Genomic DNA, 21,971 nt, shown 5'->3' with positions numbered 1-21,971 from the left:
ACTGGTGTAGGAGGGAGGGCATCATATTTCTGAGACACTGGGACCAGTTCTGGGGCAGGTGGGACCTGTACAAGATGGACGGGTTACATCTTAGCAGGACTGGGATGAATATCCTCGCAGGGAGATTTGCTAGTGCTGTTGGGGAGGTTTTAAACTAAATTGCCAGGGGGATGGGAACCTGAGAGGGAGCTCAGCTTGGAGGGAAGCAAAACTGATAACTTGTCTGGGCTTTGGGAACCAAAAGCAGGTATTAGAGAGGAATACCAAGGTGCACAGAATACTGGGGGAGATAGATAGCACAAGAGTAGGGAATAGTACATTACTAGGTGGGGTCAGAGTAAGGGAGAAAGTAATAAAGTCTGAATCAGGGTTAATGTGCATGTATGTTAATACATGGAACGTGGTTAATAAGACTGGTGAGGTACAGGCGCAGACTGCCATATAGGAAATATGTTGTGGCCATAACAGAGACCTGGTTCAAAGAAGGGCAGGACTGGGTGTTAAATATTCCTGGATACATGGTGTTCAGGAAAGATAGGAAAGGGAAGAAAGGGGGAGGGGTGGCAGTATTGATTAAGGAGAGCATTGCAGTGCTGAAGAAAAAGGATGTCCCAAAGGGGTCAAGGACAGAATCAATTTGGCCAGAGCTAAGGAACAAAAACGGTACGGTTACATTGCTCGGTGTTGTCTATAGGCCACCAGCTAGGGGGAAGGATGTGGAAGAACAAATTTGCAAGGAAATTAAAGGTGCAAAAATTCTAGGGTAGTTATAATGGGGGACTTTAATTATCCAAACAGAGACTGGGATAATAGTAGTGTAAAGGGCCGTGAGGGGCAAGAGCTCCTAGAGTGCGTTGAGGAAAATTTTCTACAACAGTATGTTGCTAGTCCAACGAGAAAGGAAGCACTGCTGGACCTAGTTCTTGGGAATGAGGTGGGCCAAGTGGATCAAGAATCAGTAGGAGAGCATTTAGGGGATAGTGATCATTGTATCACAAGGTTTAGGCTGACTATGGAAAAGGACAAACAGCAATCCAGGGTAAGAATAATTAACTGGAGAAGGCCAACTTCAATGGGGTAAGAATGGGGCTGGGGCGAATAAATTGGAGTCAAAAGCTGGCAAGAAAACCGGTAGATGGGCATTGGGCTACCTTCAGAGAAGAGATAGTTCGGGCACAGTCAAGGTATGTTCTCTGGAAGGGGAAAAGTAAGGCCAACAAATCCAGAGCTCCCTGGATGACAAAAGAGGTAGAGATTAAGATAAAGAAGAAAAAGTGTGCTTATGACAGATGCCAGGTAGAAAATACTATTGAAAACCGGGCTGAATATAGGTCCAGAGGGGAAGTGAAAATCAAGTAAGAGAAGCAAAGAGAGAGCATGAAAAGAGACTGGCAGCTAGCATTAAAGGAAATCCCAAAGTTTTCTATGGGCCTATAAGTAGTAAAAGGGTGGTAAAAGGAAGAGTGGGCCTGATTAGGGACCAGAAAGAGGAATTACACATGTAGGCAGAGGGGACAGCTGAGGTATTAAATGAATACTTTGCATCTGTCTTTACCAAGGAAGAAGATGCAACCCAGGCAATGTTGAAAGAGGAGCCAAGTCAGACACTAGAGGGGTTTAAAATTGATAAAGTAGTAGTATTAGTAGTCTGTACTTAAGGTGGATAAAACTCCAGGGCCAGATGAGATGCATTCAAGGATACTGAGGGAAGCAAGGGTGGAAATCGCAGAGGCACTGGCCATAATTTGTCAGTCTTCTTTAGACTGGGGGGTGATGCCAGAGGTCTGGAGAATTGCAAATGTTACACCCTTGTTCAAAAAAGGGTGTAAAGATAAGCCCAGCAACTACAGGCCAGTCAGTTTAACTTCGGTGGTGGGAAAACCTCCAGAAAAAAATAATTAGGGACAAAATCAATAGTCACATGGACAAATGTGAGTTAATTAAGGAAAGCCAGCATGGAATCCTTAAGGGAAAATCATGTTTAACTAACTTGTTGGAGTTTTTTGAGGAGGTAACAGCCAGGGTTGATGAGGTGTACATGGACTTTCAAAAGGCGTTGGTTACAGTGCCACACAACAGACTTGTAAACAAACTTTTAGCTCATGGAATAAAAGGGACAGCAGCAACATGGATACGAAATTGGCTGAGTGACAGGAAACAAAGAGTAGTGGTTAATGGATGTTTTTCGGGCTGGAGGAAGGTTTGTAGTGGAGTTCCCCCGGGATCAGTGTTGGGACCCTTGCTTTTCCTGATATAACGACCTAGACCTTGGTGTACAGGGCACAATTTCAAAGTTTGCAGATGATATGAAACTTGGAAGCATTGTGAACTGTGAGGTGGATGGTATAGAACTCCAAAAGGACATAGACAAGTTGGTGGAATCAGTAGAGAGATAGAGATGGAGATGAAGTTCAATGCAGAGAAATGTGAAGTGATTTATTTTGGTAGGAAGAACATGGAGAGACAATATAGAACAGAATAAAGGGGGTGCAGGAGCAAAGGGACCTAGGTGTATATGTGCATAAGTCATTCAAGGTGGCAGGGCAGGTCGAGAGAGCGGTTAATAAAGCATACAGTATCCTGGGCTTTATTAATGGGGCATAGAGTACAAGAGCAAGGAAGTTATGTTGAACTTGTATAAGACACTAGATCGGCCTCAGCTGGAGTACGCATCCAATCCTGGGCGCCGCACTTGAGGAAAGACGTGAGGGCATTGGAGAGAGTACAGAAAAGATTCACGAGAATGGTTTCAAGGATAAGGAATTTCAGTCATGAAGACAGATTGGAGAAAATAGGACTGTTTTCCTTGGAGAAGAAGAGGCTGAGAGGTGATTTGATAGAGGTATTCAAAATCATGAGGGGTCTGGACAGAGTAGAGAGAGAGAAACTTACCACTCGTGAAAGGATTGAGAACAAGAGGGCACAGATTTAAAGTACTTGGTAAGAGAAGCAAAAGTGACATGAGGAAGAACTTTTTCACACAGCGAGTGGTTAAGGTCTGGAATGCGCTGCCTGAGAACGTGGTGGAGGCAGGTTCAATTGAAGCATTCAAAAGGGAATTAGACAGTAATTGGAAAAGGAAGAATCTGCAGGGTTATGGGGAGAGGCAGGGGAATGGAACTGAGGGAGTTGCTCTGAGAGCCGGTGCGGACACGATGGGCTGAATGGCCTCCTTCTGCGCTGTAACAATTCTGTACTCTATACTTTCCCATCGCTGACATCATCCCTGAGGCATAAAGAAAGTTTTAGCGCCAAAGAGCAAAAACCTAGCATCACCCTTCAAATCTCTTCTTACCTTGTTGAGAGTCCTCACTGCTGCATATCGCAGGGCTGCCTTAGGTGAACTACAGAACAACTGTAGCACTGCAGGGAGAAAGAGATCAGTATCAAAGGTCACACGAACAGCAAACACTGCTGCATCCCCCTACCATGCAAGTCATCAGATGTTGCTCGTCTTAACTTAAACCTAACCACAGATGCTGTTTGTGTGAGGTTTATGAAATGGTAATATGCAACGGTTCCTTTTTCTCAAAGTTTTAAGAATTTCTTGTTTGTAACAGTGCAAATTTGTAATGAAAATGGAGCAATATGTGCTAGTGCGGGTTGTACAATGCAGGATTTGTCTGCAATTCTTCAGGCAGTGAGCTATTATCTTCAGGCATGCCATGGGGTTTTAGTCATCCTAGTCCATGGCCTCGCTTCTCCCTGTCTCTACAGTCTCCTCCAACACTATAACCCTCCAGGAACTCTGCTTTCTTCCAACTCCGGCCTCTTGTACATCCCTCACTTCCTTCGCCCCACTATTGGTGACCATGCCTCCAGCTGTCCAGGCCCTAAAGCTCTGGAATTCCTTCCCTAAATCTCTCCACCTCTCCCTTTCTTTAAAACTCTCCTTAAAACCTACTTCTCTGACTAAGCTTTTAGTCTCCCGTCCCAATACCTCCTTCTTTGGCTCGGTGTTGATTTTTCCCGATTACGCTCCTGTGAAATGTATTGGGACTTTTTACCATGTTAGAAGCACACATTGTTTTTATAGTCAAGAGAGTGCATTATCCCTTGTTTGGAGTCATTTGCTACACAGCCACACTGGAGGAGGTAGAGCTCTAGGTTAGCTGCCTCAGGCCCCTCTTGATGGGGAGGAAAACTGGGAGGTCACCTGACCTCCTCTTCATTGTGAACTGTTTTGCTCTGTTCAACTTGATACATTGACTAACAGTATGAACAGTTCATTCGGTTCTGACCCGAAACGTTTAACTGTTTCTCTCTCCACAGATGCTGCCAGACCTGCTGAGTATTTCCATCACTTTCTGCTTTTATTTCAGATTTCCAGCATCCACAGTAGTTTGCTTTTATTATGAACATTTCAATAATTGTGCCACAACAGAAGACATTCTCAAATGATTTCTTCCTTAATAAATTTTATTCAGACCATTTCTTTGCTTTCACACACTTACCAGAGACAGCAGGTGCCAGTTCTTTGGCTGTACAGTTTGGCAGGTTGACAATGGCAGAGGCTGCTTCATAGACTACCATCTCGTGCTTGTTCCTCATGCAACTCTCAATGAAGTCAAACAGTGGACTGTCACGGCTGAGGGAGCAACAAAGCAACCTATTACCACCCTGTAGATGCTGCAAACCTGTTTCTCAAGTCAAGCATTTTAAAAAGGCAAGTTTGGATTCCAGGATGGAAAAGGGTCACTTCTGCAGAGCGCAAGCAAACCCAAACATTGAATATTACTGAGTTAAAATAAGCCTTAAAATGAAAATATAGCAGTGCCATATGCAACATATACTCTAGGAGAGCAGGGGTGTTTGTGTTCGTAACCAGCTAGTTTCCGAATTGAGAGCTGCAGTTTGCTTCAAGAGTGCACCAAATGCATCTTGCTATGTTCATAATTAACCACAATGATACCTCGTCCCATGATTCTTAGTTATCAAGATAGGCTGTAGGAATTGGGACCTTTTTCTTTGGAAAAGTAAACTCTAAAGTGGGAAGCAGATGCCTGCACTTGACACTCATCTGATCGCACACTTTGTTAATCAGTTATGGAATACCGCGCTAGCTTTGGTGCTAGCTCACCTCACACTAAGCGAGCGGCTACTCAACGGCACACCACTCTGCGTCTTATGCAAGCATACTGCATCTTACTGTCCTGCCGTGGTGGCCAGTCCTCTACAACATAGCTCCTCGACATTGTTCTCATGCAGCTGCAATAGTAAAACTGGTAAACAGACTTTGTGACAAAACCATGTTAAAAATTCACCGGTGCCATCCACCGGCAGCGCAGGTCTCTGCAAGACACCAATTATGGCCGACCTTTTCCCATTCCTTTGACATTTCTCACCAATTCGCGTGCATGAACAGTCGGCAGCAGATGCTCCTATAACCCTACAGAAAGTTAACCAAGTTTCAACTAGCCACGTCACAGTTGGGCGTTACTAAAAAAAAGTCTGATCTAGACAGGGACAGTGTGCCTCAAAACTTCACCAATGGGGCCTTTGAGCTGACTATGTATGTCCTTTGGGGACACAAAGAAACCATGTTCCACATAACTGAATCATGCCCACTAACTGAATCAACTGGTGGCCATTGCGACTTGCATCCTGGTGATGACAATGCTCTAAAATGGCTAGATTATTATGCCGAGTTTGCAGTCGCTAAATAGATCTCGGTTCTACCCGACAAGATTGTTATGCCTGATCATTAGGAAGTGCTCATCTAATCAGCAGTCTTTTGTTGACAATTACTCTTCTAGCAAGATGTGGCTTAAATCCACAGACACATACCCCTGGCAATTTTTTTCCTATTGACTTCCTCTCTCATCTTCTGGAAGCTCTAACCAACTCTGAGATTACACTCACTATCATACACTGAGACTACCCATTTTGTGATCCTGGTCAAGATCAGCCAACTCAGCACGGTCCAGAGATTGAACCTGGGAAATCCATACTCTACGCACCCCTCCACTGTGGGCTGTGCTTTTACCCACTGGGAGAAGCTCTGATCTGTATGAGGGGTGTATACTCAGCACTAAAATCACTAACATTTCAGTGTGATCGTTGCACCTCTAATTTTGACACTATTAAAAACTTGGCAAATATGGCTATAAGTCACATCACAGGTTTACATATTAGAAAAATGCAAGTTATACACCAGGTTTCACAGAGTATCCCTTCCTACAAGTATGTTTGTATGTGATTAGCTCTGTTCTGTAAAGATAAGAGCTTTGAATAATGAGGCAGACAGATTGCTAAGGACACTTGCTGTGCATCCTGAGGGATCTTGAATACCAGGCTGAATGAGGAATTCAGAGCTGCAAATTTTGGACACCAGCCCACTACTTCCTTTGGAATTGTAGCCCCATCAAGGAGTGCATCTGCAAGGAATGGTGCATTCAGTATCATTTGCATTTCTACATGCCAATCAGGAGGTGTGACTCATATCTTATACAAAGATCTCACACAAGAACCCAGCTTGAAAGTAACCTTTACTTCAATTTGTGCTTCAATCGCAGCTATTAAAATGGCAACTTCTCTGCAACAGATTTCTTATTCTTCCCTTTTGCTAATTTGTTCCCCCGCTTCTCCTGAAGGCACTGACTGCTTGGTGACATACGGTTCCACAGTTGCCAGGCTCCCTCTTGTGCCTTAGGCAAACCCAGGATTATCTATGTTTGAACGGCAACAGTCAGTATGAGCAGGCTATTCAGATATGGACTGACTTCATAGCCAAGCCTGATTGCTATTCCGCAATCTCTTCTACTGAGCGCACAATCAGGTGTGGGATGACAGACTGGCTTCCCCATTGAGGCACTGAGAGCAATTGTATCGCACAAACTCAGCATGGGCCATCAAACCGGAGGCCTCCTTGGTTAGTATGCTCAGTCACTTGTTCAATAAATGCAGTGAGCATTTGGAGGAGTCTAGAACATGGGCACATAATCTTAAAACGAAAGGCAGGCTAATCAGGAAGGAAGTCAGGAAACACTTGTTCACGCAAAAGCTGGTAAAAATGTGGAACTGTCGCACAAAAAGCAGCAAGTTCCATCTGAATTAATCACTTTAAATCTGAGATTGCTAGTTTTTTTTTTCTGGACGAGGCTATAAAACTATATGGAGCCAAAGAAGGTGGATGGAGTTAAGATACAGATCAGCCATGATCTGACTGAATGGTGGAACAGGCTCAAGGGGTTGAATGGCTGACTCCTGTCCCTATGTTCCTGTGAGAGGCCACACCCATCATCAGCCATTCCAACCCCTGCAGTGAGATTAATACTATGCAAGAACAGCGCTTAGCATTCTTGACGTTTTGGTGAATTTTGAGATTGCTAGAGTTAGTATCATGGAACAGGGGCATCTTTAAATTCAGAGCACGAATATGGCTAGCTGCAGAGCAAAACTACTGTGCCTCTGCCCCAACTTCAAAATAGCATCCCCTATAGCACATGGGCTGCAGTGATTCAAGGAACAGGGCCTATCAGCAACTTTTCAAGGGCAACTGGGGATGGGCAATACACGTTAGCCTTGCCAGCGATACCCACATCCCGAGAATGAATGGTTTTAAAATAGGAGCCTTCAAGTGGCATCCATAAATGAAAGTGCCAATCTAATGCTCAACAGGGAATAGTTTTGGACAGTCCATTTGGACCTGCAATCTTTACCCTGATAATGGTGAGAATGGGGATTATGCTACCACAAGCAGTTGTTGAAGCGGACAGTATAGATGCATTTAATGGATCACTAGAGAAGGACGTGAAGGAGAGGGGAATAGAAGGATATTCTTGTAGAGTGAGATGAAGATGGGCGGGGAGGAGGCTCATGTGGAGCATAAACCATTCATAGCCCAGTTTCTGTACTGTAAACTATAAGTAATTCTATGTACTGAGCGCCTAAACTGGTTTCGTACATGTTTCTTACAGGTGGCAGACAAAAGAGACTTTCCCCCCATATGATTTGAGCCTAGGACTCAGGAGGTGAAAGGCGCCAACTCAATCAGGTGTGTGAGTCCTTTCACAAACTTCAATGGTACAACAGAAAACCTTGGTTCATAAGACCCTGAAGTGTTCTCACTTGTTGTCGTCCTCCTCCAGCAGTTTACTTGCAATGCGAATCATCATACAATAGGCAAACGGCGACTTCAGGCCCTGGCGTGAGAACTTGGTCACCATCTTGTTAACCGCAAGCCGGTCGTTTTTCCGGATGTGGTACAGTAGCCCCAGAGCATGGTACTGAAAGAGTGAAGTGCAGTCACTGTTTTGTAGGCAAATATAACAAACAATTGACCAAAAACAAATAATAACCAGTTAAGCTGTTTTTAGTGGAATTGGTTGAGGGAATGTTGTCCAGGACACTAGCAAATTCCCTGCTCATCTTTCAACAGCGCAATGGAACCTTTTAATTCCTCGAACAGGTATACAGTGCAGCGGCTCAACATTTTAACAGAAAAGCGGCACTCACGACAGTGCAGCACTCATCAAAATCCTTCATAATTTTCAACCCCTGTACTGGATCTCCCCTTAACCATCTCTGCACTAAGGAGAACAAACCCAGCTTCTACGATCTCTCCACATAACTGAAGTCCCTCATCCCTGTTACCATACTAGTAAATCTCCTCTACACCATCTCCAAGAACTTGACATTTTTCCTAAAGTTTGGTGCCCAGAATTGGGCACCATACTCCAGCTGCAACCTAACCAATGACTTATAAAGGTTTAGCATAACATCCTTGCTTCGAATATCCTACTGTCAAACAGGATCAATTAATTCAACACAAAGCACAGATTCAACCTTGGACCTTTGAGTCTGTGTGGCTCGGTAGCACACCGGGTGGTGTACACACTCACAAAGTTATTGGCAAAGCGTTTGTTTTGCTTTTGATTGGGCCACCCTTTCATTTACCTGCACCATGATGTTGTCACTGGAGGCTGCCTCCTGAGCTTCGTTCACCCAACGCTTCACCACATCAAAGCTGGTCTTGAGCAAGTGCTGCGAGAGACAAAGGAAATGGTGGATAAATGTTACCTATTCACCTCTGCCAACTTACTCACCCAATACCATTCGATTGAATTATGAATCCTACAGCAGCATGCTATATGTTACCCAAGATTGCCAAAGCCAATGCTATTCCTTCATCAAGTACCAACATAACAAATGAGAACAATGAAATTACTACGAAGACGGCATATTAAGAAATGGAGTCAGGCTGTGCAAATAACCCTATTATATTCAGAAGGAGCCAACATTACTCCTATCTTTCTTTCTTTGGCCTCCTTGTCTCGAGAGACAATGGGTAAGCACCTAGAGGTGGTCAGTGGTTTGTGAAGCAGTGCCTAGAGTGGCTATAAAGGCCAATTCTAGAGTGACAGACTCTTCCACAGGTGCTGCAGATAAAATTGGTTGTCGGGGCTGTTACACAGTTGGTTCTCTCCCTGCACTTGTCCTTTTGCCTGCCAACTGCTAAGTTTCTTCGATGAGCCACTTTTTAGTCCCGCCTTTATGGCTGCCCGCCAGCTCTGGCAATCACTGGCAACTGACTCCCACGACTTGTGGTCAATGTCACAGGACTTCATGTCGCGTTTGCAGATGTCTTTAAAGTGGAGACATAGACGACCGGTGGGTCTGATACCAGTGACAAGCTCGCTGTACAATGCGTTCTTGGGGATCCAACCATCTTCCATGCAGCTCACAAGGCCAAGCCATCTCAAGCACCACTGGCTCAGTAGGGTGTATATGCTGGGGATGTTGGCCGCCTCGAGGACTTCTGCGTTGGAGATACGGTCCTGCCATCTGATGCCAAGGATTCTCTTGGAGGCAGCAAAGATGGAATGAGTTGAGACGTCGCTCTTGGCTGACATGTGTTTATTTATTTATTTAGAGATACAGCCCACCGAGTCTGTGCCGACCAACAACCACCCATTTATACTAACCCTACAGTAATCCCATATTCCCTACCACCTACCTATACTAGGGGCAATTTACAATGGCCAATTTACCTATCACCTGCAAGTCTTTGGCTGTGGGAGGAAACCGGAGCACCCGGCGAAAACGCACGTGGTCACAGGGAGAACTTGCAAACACCGCACAGGCAGTACTCAGAATTGAACCCGGGTCCCTAGCGCTGTGAGGCTGCGGTGCTAACCACTGCGACACTGTGTGTTGTCCAGGCCTCGCTGCCGTAGAGCAAGGTACTGAGGACACAGGCTTGAAACACTCGAACTTTTGTGCTCCGCGCCACTGCGCCATTTTCCCTCACCCTCTTGGCCAGTCTGGACATAGCAGCGGACGCCTTTCCCATGCGCTTGTTGATTTCTGCATCGAGAGACAGGTTACTGGCGATAGTTGAGCCTAGGTAGGTGAACTCTTGAACAACTTCCAGAGCGTGGTCGCCGATATTGATGGATGGAGCATTTCTGACGTCCTGTCCCATTGTGTTCGTTTTCTTGAGCTGATGGCTAGGCCAAATTCGTTGCAGGCAGCCGCAATCCTGCCGCAGAGTCTCTGCAGACAATCTTCTGTGTGGGATATTAAAGCAGCATCATCAGCAAAGGGGAGTTCCCTGATGAGGACTTTCCATACTTTGGCCTTCTCTCTTAAATCTGCCATCTGATCTTGTGTGGAGGAAAATTCCTTCTTCTGAAGACTTGAACGCATGAGAGCAGCAGTGAGAAGAAGATCCCAAACAGTGTAGGTGCAAGAACACAGCCCTGTTTCACGCCACTCAGGATAGGATAGGGGTCTGAAGAAGCACCTCTATGCTGAATTGTGCCTTTCATATTGTCATGGAATGAGGTGATGATACTTAGTATATTCAGGAGGAGCCAACAATACTCCTATACTGGGATACTATAGTATATTTTGCAGCAGACAACACCACTCACCAAGGCGGAAACCAACGCGGAGCTGGAGACGCTGGGCACTTTGTCCACAATCGCCTGCTTCATGTAACGTTCAATGGCTTGCAGCATAGTGCTCTGTCAGGAAAAACACAAGAGAGCAAGTGAAAGAGACCTGAAGTACCACCTTCAGAAAAGGCGACTATTTTACTCATCAGCAGGACAGACAAGTTATTAAGAGGTCAGAATAGCAACAAGACAATGATACTGAACATGTCAACAAGTAGCATTAAATCTCTTCTGTGCAGCAAACATTTTTGTACATCATGATAGCATGCATTATCAACACTCCTTGCGTACACATTACGAATCCATTGATGTATCGGAGGACACAATTTTAAAATTCACAAGCCTCCAGCAAAATTTAAAAAAACATTTTTTTAGTATGTACAACAGGATAGCCAGAAGAAAGTCTGGGTCAATTGATACAACAACTTGCATTTATATCACATATTTACATAGTAAAAGATCCCAAGACACTTCACAGGAATGTTATCAAACAAAATTCAACACTGAGCCACATAAGGAGATATTAGGACAGGTGACCAAAAGCTTGGTCAAAGAGATAGGTTTTAAGGAGCGCCTTAAAGGAGACAGAGGTCGAGAGGCAGAGAGGTTTAAGAGGGAATTCTGGAGCTTAGGGCCTTGGCAGCTGAAGGCACAGCCATCAAAGGTGGAGTGAAGAAAATAGGGGATGTGGCAGAGGCCAGAATTGGAGAAGCGCAGAGATATCCATAAAAATGGGCTATATCTATAATTGCTGAGAAAGGCGATCAAGGGTGATGGTGATAACAGATCTGTTTGATTCACATGGGCGTTGGGAAGAGAGCACAGAGTTCTTGGGATTTTCTTCGATCGGTATGGAAATGGTGAATGCTGGTACCAACAGTAGTCAAGGGGGTGGGAAGCAGAATTGGCTTGGAAGTTTTCCTGTGGCACACAGCTCCAAATATCCGAATTAAAAATGCACAGTTGTAATGAGAAATTCATGGAAACAATCTGACAGTGACCAGTTCAGTCATTGTACCAACTCATGCTAATGCAGATCCATTATGGGATTGGCTGCAGCAATTCTGCTGCACTGGTTCCCCTCATCATAAGCAAAACATTGCTTACTCTCTTTCTAATTAAGTTAAGGCACCTAGATGAAATGTTTTCAAGCCTGCTTAAAGGAGAAGATAATCAACATATATTGATACAGGCATGATGGACTGAGAGGCTTCCTTCTTTTCTGTATCATTCAATGATTCTATATCCTGATGGATGTTGTAAACAGACATTCATTAAACCTTTGGGTTTGTTATTATGAAAACTTTAACATGAACAGCTGGCCTGATAGCTCAATGGTTAAATGCACCATCTGGTATTGCACTGAGCCACAGAAGCCAGGAAGAATCCAGGTCTGTATCAAGATAACTGATTTCAGCCTGGAGTAGGAAGGAGGCATTACAAATAATCTCAGTTCTCCCGACCCTGCTACCCAGATCTGAGAGGCCAGGGCTCGTGACATCCTGCAACTCCAACTGTAGAGTGCCCCTTTGTGCAAGGACGCTGGGTCAGGAAGGCATCAAGCATGGATATTATGAGCTCTAACCGAACAGCCTGGCTATCTCAGCTGACAAAGAATGGTCATTAGGCAACTTAATGAGAAAGCAGTAAAACAGCATGCCTGTAAAAATGTGAGGGAAAGAAGGAGGGAAGGAAGGAGAACACTGGAAAAAAAAGTAAGACCATCTGGTGATCAAGACACTCAATGTCACAGCACAAGGTTACAAGCACTGAGAGCACTGGTGCCTGAAACCCAAAATTAAAGACAAACTCAAAGCGCTGTTGTGACAGGCATGTTTCAAGGTCATTTCATCGCACTTCTGACTTTCGGAGAAAAACGTCAATTATAAGTTGAATCCTTAAGGACCACTCCAAAGATGTTAGATATTTCATCCAAACAGCGATAATTTACAGTTGAATACGCTTAAGCTCAGAGGCAACCGTTCTTGCAACCATTCCCTTCGCAAAGCAAATCTTAAAATAAAAAAAAACAGCGCAGAAACAACAAAAATTATTGCTGCTTAGAAAGCCAACAGTGGGCGGCACAGTGGCGCAGTGGTTAGCACCGCAGCCTCACAGCTCCAGCAACCAGGGTTCAATTCTGGGTACTGCCTGTGCGGAGTTTGCAAGTTCTCCCAGTGACCGCGTGGGTTTTCGCCGGGTGCTCCAGTTTCCTCCCACAGCCAAAGACTTGCAGGTTGATCAGTAAATTGGCCATTATAAATTGCCCCTAGTATCGGTAGGTGGCAGGGGAATTGAGGAAAGGTGGGAATGAGGTAAGAATATGGAATTAATGCAGGATTAGTATAAATGGATGCTTGATGGTCAGCACAGACTCGGTGGGCCGAAGGGCCTGTTTCAGTGCTGTATCTCAAAATAAAAAAATAAATAAACCACTGCAAGTTAGCCAACCACAGCTCAGCCTACCTCACGATTTTTAATTTTATTTCACACTTTGATTTTAAGCAAAGTTTGAAGCCTGAAAGAGTGGTGGAGATTGATTCAATAATAACTTTAAAGAGGGAACTTGATAAATACTTGTAGGGGAAACTACCGCAGGGCTATGGGATACAGCAGCGGAATGGGACTAAATCTCTTTCAAAGAGCTGAGACAGGTCAATGAGCTGAATGGCCTCCTTCTTTCTGTGCAGTAATATCCTATGAATCTAAATGTTTTATCAAGCACTTTTGGCTAAAAATGCTGGTCTGCAGCTTAACCCATTGATCACAATAAAATCCCACACTGTCCTCAGTGCCAATAATAATTTGGTTATACCAACATCTAAAAATGTAATCCATTATATACGTATTCCCCCAGGTCAGTGCTAAGTGAGCGAACAGGATGACAAAAGCTTCTATTCTGGATTTAACATTACAGCAGAGGGCAACAGCATGAAGTACTTGCACCCTCAAGTGTTCCACTTTGCAATGTCCACTTTATTGAACCAAAAAACCCTTAGTTGAAGACATCTGCTAAAGCAACAGCAAAATACTGTGGACACTGGAAACCTGAAATCAAAGCAGAAAATGCTGGCACCACTCAGCAGATTAGGCAATACTTGTTGAGAGAGAAGCAGAGTTAAAAGTCCTCTCCTGTTTCTCTGTGATAGGATGTCAACCTGAAATATTACTTCTACTAAAACGCTGTACAAACATTTTCAAAACATTAAAGTTAGAAAAAAAAGAGGGAAAACCCCTGCAAAATGTTGGAAATCTGGAAAAACACGAATGACTGGACAAATAGTGGCTCAAAAGACAGGTTAACACAAAGGGTTAACATTAACCAATGTTCACCTGCAGATGCTGATGTACCTACTGTGAATTTCCAACATTTTCCAGAGATAAACCAGGATCTGGGACACTCTTTTACAGTGCTAAGACATATCCACATAACTATTTTAACAGAACTGCACATTTTTCTTTTTAATGCAGCCCCCTGATAATTTTGTACTGCTCAACACTAAGCCAAATAGAGAACTCAACATTAATTTATGAAAAAGATACTCTCAGTTGATTTGTAAAACAGGGATTGCTAGGAAACCAATAGCATAGCGAGGATTTTTCTGACTGCAATCAAAGAAAAACATCTGCTTTAATTATGCACAGCTTTTTAGGGATACCATTTTAACTAACAACAGCTTCACTTTTCAGTTTTATTTCACAGAATCCTGCCTGGTACTCTCACTGCTGATGACAGCCTGCAATATGAACCACCCAAATTCTGGGCTTGACTGGGCGTCAAATCCTTCAAATGCAAATATTTTAAGGCCCTCGAGTTGCCACTGGTGGCCACTATAAAATGCAAATCTTCAATGTCAAGACTGTTGGCACACAACGAGACAAAGCAATCATAGCGGTTCACAGGTCTCCACTCGAGGCCCACTTGCCCAATGCACTAACAGCAACCTAAAAACACCAAGATATCTCTGCAGAGAAAACAGCCTATCGACAGCAGTATGGAATACATGCATCTTTTGAAATGAGTGAGCCTCCTCAGCTCGTCACAAAGCATAGCACATGTCCAACATTCAATCAGCAAATACTGGGATTAAGCCAAGGAGCAAACAGCCTTTACAACAACAACTTGCATTTACATAGAACCTTTAATGCAGTAAAATGTCCCACGGTGCTTCACAGGAATGCAGTCAAAAATTTGACACTGTCACATAAGGAGAAATTGGCCCACATTTTGCAGTCATCGCTGACCTCAAAGAAAGCTGCCCACAAAGATTTAGCAGGCTCTGTGGTCCTTATTATGACACCAATTTGATTCCAGCGCCATCTATACAGGACCTATGAACTCATCAAGCAGGCTGAGCATCCAATCAGATTGAAGAATTCTCAGACAGCACAATAGGAAGTAAAAAAAGCACTGATCATCATTCACTTTTTAATCATTTTACAAAGAGCAAAAGAAAGATTGGGACATACACGAGATTAACGTAGGTGCTGAAATATCACACTTCAAAAAAAATTAACTTTTAATTTAAAAATCACTGGAATTTAGCGTGGAATGGAGGGAATGATGCTTAAGACTTCTAAAATTAGGTTTTCAGGGTCAGAGAGGTTTCTCAGCAGTAATTATGTCTTAGTACTGTTAAAAACCTAGTTACACTTCATTCAACAGAGTTTTAACTTTTTCATGGTTTTAACAGCAAGTATAGTATGTAAAAAATTGAAGTTCATGTCAGAGCACTGATTTCCGTGCTGACATCTGCAAAGACTGCAACACTGCACCCTGTGGAGGAACAGGGTATCACTGACAACTTCCAGATTTCTACAATTTAGCTGGGCGCAGGAGGACAGCATCAGTTGCTGTCAGTTTTATACAGCAATGATGGCTAACGCTGATATTGCACTCTCTCTACAACCGCAAATTCTGGGCCATTCGTATAGGCGAGCAAAAGCTTAGTCAAAGAGGTAGGTTTTAAGTGCATCTTAAAGCAGGAGAGAGAGATAGACAGGCGGAGAGGTTTAGGGAGGGAATTCCAGAGCTTAGGATCTAGGCAGCCGAAGGCACACTCGCCAATGGTGGAGCGATAAATATCATGGATATGAAACAGGCCAGAATTGGACAATGATATGGTCAGCATGATTCACAGATCCATGTGAATACTGACATAAATTCTCCTAAAGAAAACAGTCTCACTAATGAAAACAACTGTATCTTCAACATGTACAAATATGGTGAGTGATGTCAGTACTGTGGAATGGAATGCTTCCCTTTTGGAATTAAATCCTACCATCCACTACTTGCTAACCAGGTAGAGCACAGGCTAGATGCAGGGTGAAGCTCTCTTTTACTTTATCCCCAAAGAACTTGCCTCAAGCCTCACTGCACCAGTATAACAATTTCCAAAGCAGCCATACTTTGCATTCTGTCAATTAGGTACCACTCTATGGGCATCTACAGCACCCATCATTACTGGAAACTGGGCTGGCACTGTCCAATTTAGGACCCTTACTGCAAGCAACAGCGAGAGATTCAAACCCAGGGACACAGAGCATGCGAACTAACTTTTTTTTTTAGAAAAGTCAGAAAAGAGACCTTTATCTGAAACGTTAACTCTGCTTCTCTCTCTCCACTGATGCTGCCTGACCAGCTGAGTATTTCCAGTACTTTGCTTTTATTTCAAATTTCCAGCATCAGCAGTATTTTGCCTTTAGGTCAGAAAAGCGGTCTCCCTCGTATAAATTATATCCATGTATTTCAATGACTTGCTAGTCCCCTTTTTGAGTACAGTACTTACATCAGTAATTTTACACAGTGCTCTCACGGCAGGTCCACGATAATTGTCTTCTTTCCCCGTCATGTCTTTTGTCAAACTGAGAAGGAAGAAAAGAAACACAGACTACCAACTGAAGCATAAACTTAACTAAATGACATAAAATAATCCTTTTATTTCACCAATAAAGAGTATTCTTTCAGGATAATATATGGCCTGTTAAACTGCCACACCTTAGAGTCAGAGACATTTGAAAGAGGCCATTCGGCGCATCAAGTCCATGCTTGCTCGTCGCGGAGCTATGCAGAGTCCCACTCCACGGCTCAATCCCCTTAGCCCTGCAAGTCTATTTCTCTCGGGTGGCCATCCAACTTCCTCTTGAAGTCATTGATTGTCGCCGCTTCCACCACCCATGGGCAGTGAGTTCCAGGTCATTACCACCCGCTGCGTAAAAAAGTACTTCCTCATATTCCCCCTGCATCTTTTGTCCAAAACTTTCAATGTGTCTCCTAGTCCTCGTACTACAGCTTTCCCTAGTCTAACTTATCTCCATTGAGATTTCCATTTCTTGCACTGTCTTGAAGACAAGGGGAAAAAGAACTTGCATTTTGCAGCACCTTCCACAACTTCCTGAAATCCCACAACATTTTAAAGTCAATTAATTTTGTAGTTACCGCTGTAATGTACAAGCGCTACAGCCAATTTGCACACAAAAATCTCCCACAAATAGCAATGAGATGACCAGGTAATCTGTTCTGGCAATGGTGCTTCAGGGATAAATAAAGGCCAAGACACCAGAGTAAATTCCCCCGTTCTTCTTCGGAATAGTGGCATAGGATCTTTTTTGTCCACCTGAAAGAGCAGACAGGGCCTCCATTTAACGCGTCATCCGAAAGACAGCATCTCTGACAGTGCAGCACTCGCTCAGTACTGCAACAGAGTGTCAGCCAAGATTATGTGCTCAAGTCTCTGGAGTGGGGCTTGAACCCACAAACTCCTGATGCAGAGACAAGAGTGCTACCCACTGAGGCTCAATGCACTCTTACTCTGGCTCACTCCTTCCCAGAGAACTTAAAACCATGCAACTCTCTAATTCTCAGTCTTTCTCTCCTACAGTCAGATTAGGCCTTAAGCCAAGATCCCATCTACTTGATCAGATGGACCTTTTTGTTGAAGAGCAGAGTTTCGGCCAACAGCACTACTCCACAAACACTATCAAAAACACATTCACTGGCCATTTAACTCACTGATACGTGAATTAAAATTAAGAAAAGGCAGCCTCACTATAGAGTGTTCAAGAATTGCCTTTATGCATCCTGAAATAATTGGGCCAGGAGATATATAATGTTAAAAAAAAAGATGTCAAAGAGTATTACTGTGGAAACAGTAGGTTCTGTGATGCAGTGTATATTATTAACACCCCCTTGCCTGTGAAGACTACTGTCTGCAGTTGGTATTATAGCACTTCTGGTGTGATTTATTTCCCAAAAACCACAATATAATAGAAATTACAAGCCATCTGAACAAAATTACCATACATGTAAAACCTTTATTGCTCATGCTACAGTCTTGGTGTACCTCCCATGCCTGCATTTTACAGAATGAAATCCCACATGTTAAAGCTGCTACTCTAGCAGCTGTTACAGGCTATTCCAGGCTGTAATAAAAAAAAAATGACATAAGTTGGTGTTCTAATGTGGAATAGCAGCAGGAGTCCTTTACTCTGGCACCTCATCCAAGTGTCCAGACGAGGAGTTACTGGAGCAGAAGCCAATGTAGATCAGCGAGGAGAGGTGGTGATGAGTGAACGGGACAATAACAGCAAAGCTGGCAAAATATATTGCTCATGTATGTGAGCCAAATCAGGAGTGATACCAACAGTCCCCACAGACTGGGCTCTCCCATTCTTCCAGCACAAAAGGTAATTTAGATTCAGGGATCAACTTTAGTTTGGGGAAGGGAAGAATAAACAGGAAAGCGGGGAGGGAAGGTGCGTGATTGAAGTTGAAGTTTATTACTACCTGCTACTAAATTCTCTGCAGCACTAACCTGCTTGTAACGATGATGACATCCTCAGCAATGGTAGCCATCTCTTTGATTGTCAGGTAGCACATCCTACGTAGGGTGGGCTGATGGAGACAGTAAGAGAAACAATGGACAATTCACTGACATTTTATATTAACAATTTTGGGCAATAATTATTTGACAATTTGTGCATGAAAATGATTCAGCAGTTCAGCTTTTTTCATTGAACTGATTTAGAAAATTCGATCTCGGAAGAAGGTATGCATTTGCAATTATTTAGCACATTAATAGGAGGCAATTCACATTCAATAAATTACTTTACAATGTGGTGACTATTATGTGGCCAGCACAGCAGTAATTTTGCACATAGCAAGATTCCACAAGGAATTAAACAATGAGCCAAGGTTGTTCACTGAAACACATCCATAAAATGACATTACCACCCCGTTCATCAGCAACAAGCTTGATTAGACGAGTTCCTATCCCCTCCCCACACCTAGATCTGAAATGATCCCTATCGAGGTCATCAACGACATCTGATGGCATCAAATGATGGTGGTCACACCAAGGTCTTCAGCAGGGCGCCTCTCATGGACATTCACTATCAGGCACTTCACCAGTGATCCAGTAGCAGCCCTCTGAGGATCCCCTTTAAAGGCATCAAAATCAGCCTCCTGCAAAAGTGTTAGAAGTGCAGCCCATCCATTCCAAGGAAGCTGGGGCTCATCTGAAACTTTCTATTGCTTCTGAGCTGGTGCCATTGCAGTAATAAAAAAAAAAACAATGAAAAAGATCACAATTCATCTCATTCGCCCTCTCCAATCCTGGTAGTTGTATTAGCCAATAATGGAATTGTTGACACTTCATAGCAATCGATCTCTACCAATTAATCTATAACAGAGCCAGACGTGAAGTGAGGATAACCCTCAGTAGAATGTTTTGGGAATAGGTGAAAAGCCATTTACCCAAGGGAATTTACCCATCAGTAACTGGTCCTAAAGTTGCATTACCTTCTCTTTGCCAGTTTGGGGGTGGCAAAGTCATCGCCACTGCACTGTGGGTGTACCTATACCACGTGGACTGCAGCAGTTCAAGGCAGCAGCTCACCACCACCTTCTCAAGGGCAATTGGGGATGGACAATAAATGTTGGGGATGGACAGTGACGCTCACATCTCAGGATTTAAAAAAATTACTGATTACACCAAAAATGGAAGAATCATATCTTAAAAGGAGACTCCCTCTCTCTCCCCCAAACCCCACAGCATGTCAGAAGCAGCAATACGTTTGATCCAACATACTTATGATCTACTTTACAACATGAAAAATAAAGTGCATTTCCTGTGGTATCACTTTGGTCACATGGTTGCTCTCATCCTATCTAATCACATAAAACACGAGGCCAACACTATCCAAATAATTCATTATATTGACTTTTGGATTTCATTAGCGGACCCTATAAAAAATCTAAAGCTTAATTTGTGAATGTTCAGTGCTGTCACTACGATTTTGTAAAGTGCAAGGGTGGGTATTTGGAATTTTCGTACAACATCCACCTAAAGTGTGAGAAACACAGCGTAATGGAATGTTAGATTTTGCCTTTCCCTTGTGCTGTACCTGGGAAGGGCATTTTGAACCGCATAACACCAGGGTGGCTGCAAACCTGTCACTTGTGGCAGTATCAACTTGAGGTGATGAATTGAGAGCATCACTCATTTGCATTTAGTTAGTGTGCATGATAATTTTTCACTGGAGCATATGGGTACCAATTAAAGGCTTGCTACCCAACCCGAACCCGACGACATGTCAGGTTCGGGTCAGGTCGCACTTCCGGGTCCTGCATTCGGGCTCGGGTCGGGTCGAACACACTCTATCACCACCTCAGGTAAGTGACTCTGATGTTAATTTACTTTTTGGACTTTAAAGGTTAGTTATTTTAAGCTTGTGCAGGTAAGAAACAAAGTGAAAAACAGAAGGTAAGTTAACTGATGTTCGGGTCGGGAGCGGGAAAAAATGCAAGGGCTCAGGTCTCATTTGCAGACCCAAGCAGGCCTTTAGTACCAATACACTAGTCCAAAAGAGGCACACAATCAAAAGATGCACAGCATTTTTATTCCAACTAGTTAGTAACACTCACATCATTTGACTGGAACAGTTTGGTCATGGCAAAGAATGCCTCTGTAGCCTCCATTGAGCCCAAATGCTCCCCCTATAAATAAAACAAAAACTCTAGGTTACTTTTTCCATTAACAGAGCAGACAATAAGATGAGCATTCAGTGAACATACATAATTTACACATGCGCGGGTCACAGCACTAGACACAACAGGTTAGATGTTTTGCAGGTATATATATTAAAAGCTTTTCACAGTTAGGTGACATTTCGTGAGGCTGCGATTAAGCAAGAAACTCACTGGGTGCCAGGTCTGAGTGCGCATGGCCCCTGCGAAAGGCTAGGAGAGTAGTGTGCGTTGGGAGCTCTCACTCATGGGTAGTCCATGACTCATTTTTGTGGGGTGAGGGATGGGAAGGAATATCTTGTGTGAGAGCTTGATCAGTGGCAATGGGGACTACATGTCCCTGCACTTGCCCACTTCCAAGTGCAATGAGTGCATCACTTGTTCTGATCAGCCAACCCCAACCCCCCACCACTTTAGGTGCTTTGAACTTCTAATAATTGCCTTAGCGTACATATGAATACAGTAAAGATATGCTTGCTTGGGTCCAAAAACAGGGATTACAGCAGTACAACCTTGATGCATAGATCTTATTTCAATATATCAAAGCATCAGTCTGGTCCCAAACCTGATGATAAACCCATGTTGAATGTTGCTTTGATATATATGTTGGAGAGCTTTTATTGCTCGTTCCCACTCAAGTCTCTCTAGCTGATCTTCTGCACGCTACCGCCCCCACCCACACCTCCAAAAATGCTGCACGTGCCTGGTCTATGCTTCAAACCAGCCTGACCCAGTAATTATAAATTCTAAGTTTATTATAAGTTCTGAAGAAGGGTCACTGACCTGAAACGTTAACTCTGCTTCTCTCTCCACAGATGCTGCCAGACCTGCTGAGTATTTCCAACATTTCTGGTTTTTATTTCATATTTCCAGCATCTGCGGTATTTTGCTTTTATTATAAATTCTGTGATGCTTCTGCCACCATACCCACTTACCACCCTCAACCCAACATCAACACCCAATACTGACTAAGCCACTGAACCCGCTGGATACAGACAGGTTAAATCAATGACCTAGTTTTTTTTTAAATAAAGGTACCTCAG

The 21,971-nt window shown here is 43.5% G+C and overlaps 1 protein-coding gene across 2 annotated transcripts in view; it reads right to left on the bottom strand.

Moving 5' to 3' along the window:
• The window catches only part of LOC137380260 (coatomer subunit gamma-1), a 92,291-nt gene that overhangs the window by 51,295 nt on the left and 19,025 nt on the right, over window positions 1-21,971 (bottom strand). For both annotated transcript variants that reach the window (XM_068052134.1, XM_068052133.1), the window contains exons 4-11: window positions 20,827-20,898; window positions 18,716-18,795; window positions 16,691-16,766; window positions 10,878-10,970; window positions 8,899-8,985; window positions 8,071-8,228; window positions 4,455-4,588; window positions 3,296-3,363 (exon numbers count right to left, since the gene is read on the bottom strand). In XM_068052134.1, coding sequence (XP_067908235.1) covers window positions 3,296-3,363; window positions 4,455-4,588; window positions 8,071-8,228; window positions 8,899-8,985; window positions 10,878-10,970; window positions 16,691-16,766; window positions 18,716-18,795; window positions 20,827-20,898 — 768 coding nt within the window. The remainder of the gene's footprint in view (window positions 1-3,295; window positions 3,364-4,454; window positions 4,589-8,070; window positions 8,229-8,898; window positions 8,986-10,877; window positions 10,971-16,690; window positions 16,767-18,715; window positions 18,796-20,826; window positions 20,899-21,971) is intronic.

Source organism: Heterodontus francisci, chromosome 19 (genome assembly GCF_036365525.1).
Source record: "Heterodontus francisci isolate sHetFra1 chromosome 19, sHetFra1.hap1, whole genome shotgun sequence".
Lineage (NCBI taxonomy): Eukaryota > Metazoa > Chordata > Chondrichthyes > Heterodontiformes > Heterodontidae > Heterodontus > Heterodontus francisci.
This window is presented reverse-complemented; position numbering and strand designations above follow the sequence as displayed.